This window comes from Arachis ipaensis, chromosome B01 (assembly GCF_000816755.2).
Source record: "Arachis ipaensis cultivar K30076 chromosome B01, Araip1.1, whole genome shotgun sequence".
Lineage (NCBI taxonomy): Eukaryota > Viridiplantae > Streptophyta > Magnoliopsida > Fabales > Fabaceae > Arachis > Arachis ipaensis.
The window spans coordinates 110,978,881-110,983,551 of record NC_029785.2 but is presented as its reverse complement, the minus strand read 5'-3'; the positions used below and the strand labels follow the sequence as shown (position 1 = coordinate 110,983,551).

General features: G+C 39.6%; 1 protein-coding gene across 1 annotated transcript; it reads right to left on the bottom strand.

Moving 5' to 3' along the window:
* On the bottom strand, positions 2,043-2,998 carry LOC107610767. Its single transcript, XM_016312771.1, has 2 exons — positions 2,434-2,998; positions 2,043-2,389 (listed from the first exon to the last, which is right to left on the bottom strand). The coding sequence occupies exons 1-2, from the start codon at positions 2,996-2,998 to the stop codon at positions 2,043-2,045; spliced, it is 912 nt and encodes a 303-aa protein (XP_016168257.1).

The window sequence follows — 4,671 nt, the reverse complement described above, 5'->3', positions numbered from 1 at the left end:
TTCTTTCACAGTTCTTTGCGATTTTATATATATATATTTTCTCCTTCCTTCGTACCTAAAAGTTGAGGATAAAATTGATTCAAGTTAAACGTTAAGAATTATTTTAAAAAATTTCGAAAATGTTAGAGATAAAAAACATATTTTACCAAAATTTTAATTTTTGAATGTTTGAAGTTTTTAGTTATATTTTGCAATTTTATTGAGGTTATGTTTTAAATTCTAAATCTTAAAATTATGGGTAAAGGACAAATAGGTCCCTGAACTTTTAATTTGTGGACATTTAACTCCCTCGAGAATAGAAAATACGAAACGATCCCTAACCTCTCAAAACGCCATACAAATTGGTCCTTCCATTCAATCTGCTCTCTAATGTCAAATGGAAAGGTCTGATGTGGCATCCATGTGGCGATAACGGAGTGATGTATCCGTTAAGGGGTAGGTTGAAATGTTGACATTCAAATGGAGGACAACTAGGTCCTTCTGCTCTGCCTCCAAAACGATGACGTTTTAGGAGGTTCCCTAATTCTCCAAATTGGTTCCAAACACCATCACACTTGTATAGTTAGGGGTTTATTGCGTCTAGGGCATCTATGACCAGTAACAGAGGTTCTTCGAGCACCCAATGAGTCTTATTGCTGTTTCACATTCATTGCATAGAGGCTGGAGACAAGAAGGACGGCATTGCTCCGATGTGCAGGTGTGGCATGTATGTTGTACTGTACCAGTCCAGGATGCCAACTAACCCTAACCGGTTATTTCTTGGGTGTCCCTTCTTCAAGGTAACATGGTTTTGTGAAGCTTGAGGCTGGTTCATGTGTTTAGCTGAATTTTTATTTTGTTGTTGATGTTACAGTTGAAAAATCTATCCCACTACAAGTTCTTTGTCTGGCTTGATGATCATGTTGCAAAAATTGGGGCTACGGAGAAGTCATTTATTAACAACAAAGTTGACGATGTGGAGCAATACTTGTGCAAGAATAAAGTAGAACAGAGGCTGGTTAAGTTAGAGAAGAAGCTTGCTTGTTTAGAGAGAAAAAAAATCTAATATGTGGGTTATTGTTGTATGTTTGATGGTAATTTGTGCTGCTGTTATTATTATTAGGTGTTATTAGATGTTGAGCATTGCTCTTGTGAGGAACAATTGACATAATGTAGTTATGTTTATCTTTTGATGAATGATAATATCTTGTTGCTGTAACATCATGTCTTTAAATGTCTATATATAATATCATGTTGATGGTCCGGGTATGTAAAATTCATTAAACTAGTTGGATCATTAAACATTGAACCAAAAGATAAGTTTGAAGGATTACAATCCTAACAAAATATGATAAGCAGTATCATAACAGGTCACAACCTGAGCATCATAATTTTGCCAAAAAGATACTACAATGCATAACAAAAGAAAATAAGTTTGTCCAATTTTTTACATCAGCTATGACTGACTTCCTAGGACAGCGACATCATTTCTTGGAACTGTTGACTCTTGGGGTGGGGATGAACTGAAACATTATTTTAGTTCCAGTGCTTGCTGCAGCCAGAGTCTCATCAGATGGTCCTTCAATTGCTTCTGCACTTGCCTACTATGATCCTTGAACATGTTGTTTGCGATCATCCTTCCTTCTAATTGGTTTTTTTGGTCGCAAGATTCTGTCGGATGGCCTTGTTGGAACTCTGGCTAGAGGTTTGAATAGAACCTGGTCTTGCCTCACAGCTGGGACTGCAGAAACAGGCACATATGCAGCTTCTGGAGCAGCTTGTTATTGGACCATATCTGGAGTTGTGGTAGCTACAGAATGGTCTTGGTTGGTTAGAATAGATGAATTATGCTCTTCACCCTGAAATGAAGAAAGACGGTAAAGTCATCAAATAAATTTAAAAGCTACAAATAGGTCATTTAACACTTTTAAAATAGACAAATAAATCCTTCAACATTTTATCGGGGGGAAAAAAAGATCCTTAGTTGAGTCAAGTACTTCTGCCTCAGGTGCTGATTGTGACAGTGGCAGAACCACAAGAGAAAGGTTGTCATGGGTCTTCTTCTATGGTTTCCTGGTCTTAGGTTTCCCATTTGGGTTGGATGGCGCACCCTTGCAAGTATTATAGTTGTGTCCTGTTTGACCACACTTGCTGCAGGTCACATAGAAATTCCTCTTCAATTTTTCACCTTCAATAACAGTTTCTGCTGGGTCTTTCTGCCTATTATGGACCTTTGGACGACCGATTGGTCTCTTGATGATAGCTGCAGCAGGCCTTGTCTGATCAGTCCATGTCCAGAACTCTTCACTAGTAACAGGCTGGATAAAGTGCTCGTAAGTCTTCTTCAGAGATTCCATGCATAACCATAGATGGACATAATGTTCCATGTTGTCATGCCTTTTTCTTATTGCTGCAACCGCATGAGTACACAAAGAAACATAAGTGCACACTGACCGGTTAGTTGCCATCTGTTACATGTGCATGTATGCTTGATCAGGTCCACATCCAACTTAGATCCCATGTATGTGACCTCAAATCGCTTGTGCTCGTTATCACCAATCCACTCTGCAATCCATTTGTTACTCGGCTTGACAAGCCGCTTCAACCTTTTCTCTTGAACTGGTGCAAGCTTTCCGTGATGGCAGTCTATTAGTCTCTTGTGTTGAACCATACACCTCATGAGGTAGCAGCGCACTTCCTCGCATATTGTGAATATAGGATTGCACCTATACTTGACAATCTTGGAATTGAAAGACTCACACATATTGTTAGTCAGGTTGTCAACTTTTGGATCATGACTGAAGTAGGCCCTTACCCATGTTGCAGAATCAAATTTTATCAGGTATGACCAGGCATCCTTATTAACTTCCTTTAGCCTCTCCATTGTTGCCTTGAACTCAGGCACAGTCGTACATTTTGCACAATCCCACACAATTTTCCTGATGTATAAGTCCTTCAAACGGTTGATGAAGTTCTTCCACATGTGCATGACACAATTCTGCATATGTGCATTTGCCATTATCTCTTTAAATGCAGGTATTAGACCCTAACAGAGATTGATTCGAGAAGGGTTTTCATTAAATTTCAAGATAGGTATTTAAATTAAGTAGAGAAAGTCACTTACTAACCTTTTGCTGGTCGGACATAAAATTCCAACCATGTTATTGCACATCTCCAATGTCCTCTTGTAGTAGGCTCAAAAACCACTTCCATGACTCCTTTGATTCAAACCTGGCTACAGCATAAGCAATCACATAAAACTGGTTATTAGCGTGCTGTGCCACAGCAGACAGTAATTGGCCTCCATGATAGGTCTTGAGGAATGCTCCATCCAAATGAATCAAAGGCCTGCATCCACTCTTAAATCCCATCTTGCAGGCATCAAAATATATATACATTTTATCAAATGTTGGGGTGCTTGTGGCTGGGGAATAACATCTAGCAAGGCAGTAAACCTTGGATTATTTCTATGTATCTCCATTAGATAGTCTCTCAACTTTCCATACTGTTCTATCTCGTTGCCCATGATCCTGTCTTTGGCTTCCCTCACAGCTCTGTAAACCATTTTAGGGTGTAGAACTAGATCGAACTCTTCTCTTAAAAAATCAATAGCCTCATGTGTGTTCATGTGGGGATGGGTGGTCATCCTTTTCTCTACTTTTTTGCTGATCTAGTGTTGGTCAGCTGCATTGCTTCCTAGATCTCTTGCACACGTATGTTCACTCCTATATGTTTTTACTTGGAAAAATTGCAGCTGTTTATTGTAAGAGAGATGGGCAATCCATGGACAATCCTCACCCTTGCAGCCAACTCTAACCCTTTCTTTGTCATTTTTAATCCATACCAACTCTCTTCCCTCAGCAATAAATGAATCCTTCACAACCTACTTGAACCTCTCTATAATATTATGCCTAGCTCAAATCTGCCTTCTCCAAAGCCATACTGTTCATCAAACTCAGGCCAGTGTGGTTTGTTCCCTTCATCCTCCGATGAGACAGGGGTATGCAGCTCCTCAGACTCATACTCAAACACAATGTCCTCATCTTCTGTGTCTATATCACTGACATACTCTGCAATGGCTGGCCTCATGTTGGGCTCCTGAGCAAGCCTAGATCTATTGGGCTGTCTTCTTGGCCTACTTGTGCTGGCCTGCTTAGCAGGCCAAGTAGACCTTAAGGAACCTTCTCCAAATGAGCCCACCCTTCTTGCTTTAAATCTCTGCCTTTTAGACTCATGTGTTGCTTTTTTTTTGGCTTTTCCTTGGGTTCAACCCCTTTCATCGACGATGGAGACACTTGTTTCCTCTTTTCTTTGCCAGCTCTAATCCTTCTGCCCTCATCATCTTCACCACTCTCACTCCCACTTTTATAACCAGCTGGTGGTGGTTTATACAGCTCATCTTCCTCACTGCCATCGCTATCATCATCAGTAGATGAGTCATCCAACTTCTCCAAGTCATTTGGATCGACTTCTTCCTCAACCTCATCATTTTTCTCATAATCATCATCTGCGATCTCAGGTTGGTCAACAGGATGGTAAAAAAAATGTAGAACTCTTTAGTATCTTTGTTTCTTAACTTAGCCTGTTGATGAGCGGATAATTTATACGCTTTTTGACATTGTTTTTAGTATGTTTTTAGTAGAATCTAGTTACTTTTAGGGATGTTTTCATTAGTTTTTATGTTAAATTCAT

Excerpts from the sequence above, each read along its gene's own strand:
- LOC107610767 (XM_016312771.1), bottom strand. The coding sequence starts at position 2,998 with ATGGCAAATGCACATATGCAGAATTGTGTCATGCACATGTGGAAGAAC. Across the intron at positions 2,390-2,433 it reads TAACAGATGGCAACTAACCG|CAATAAGAAAAAGGCATGAC; the intron begins GTCAGTGTGCAC and ends ATGCGGTTGCAG.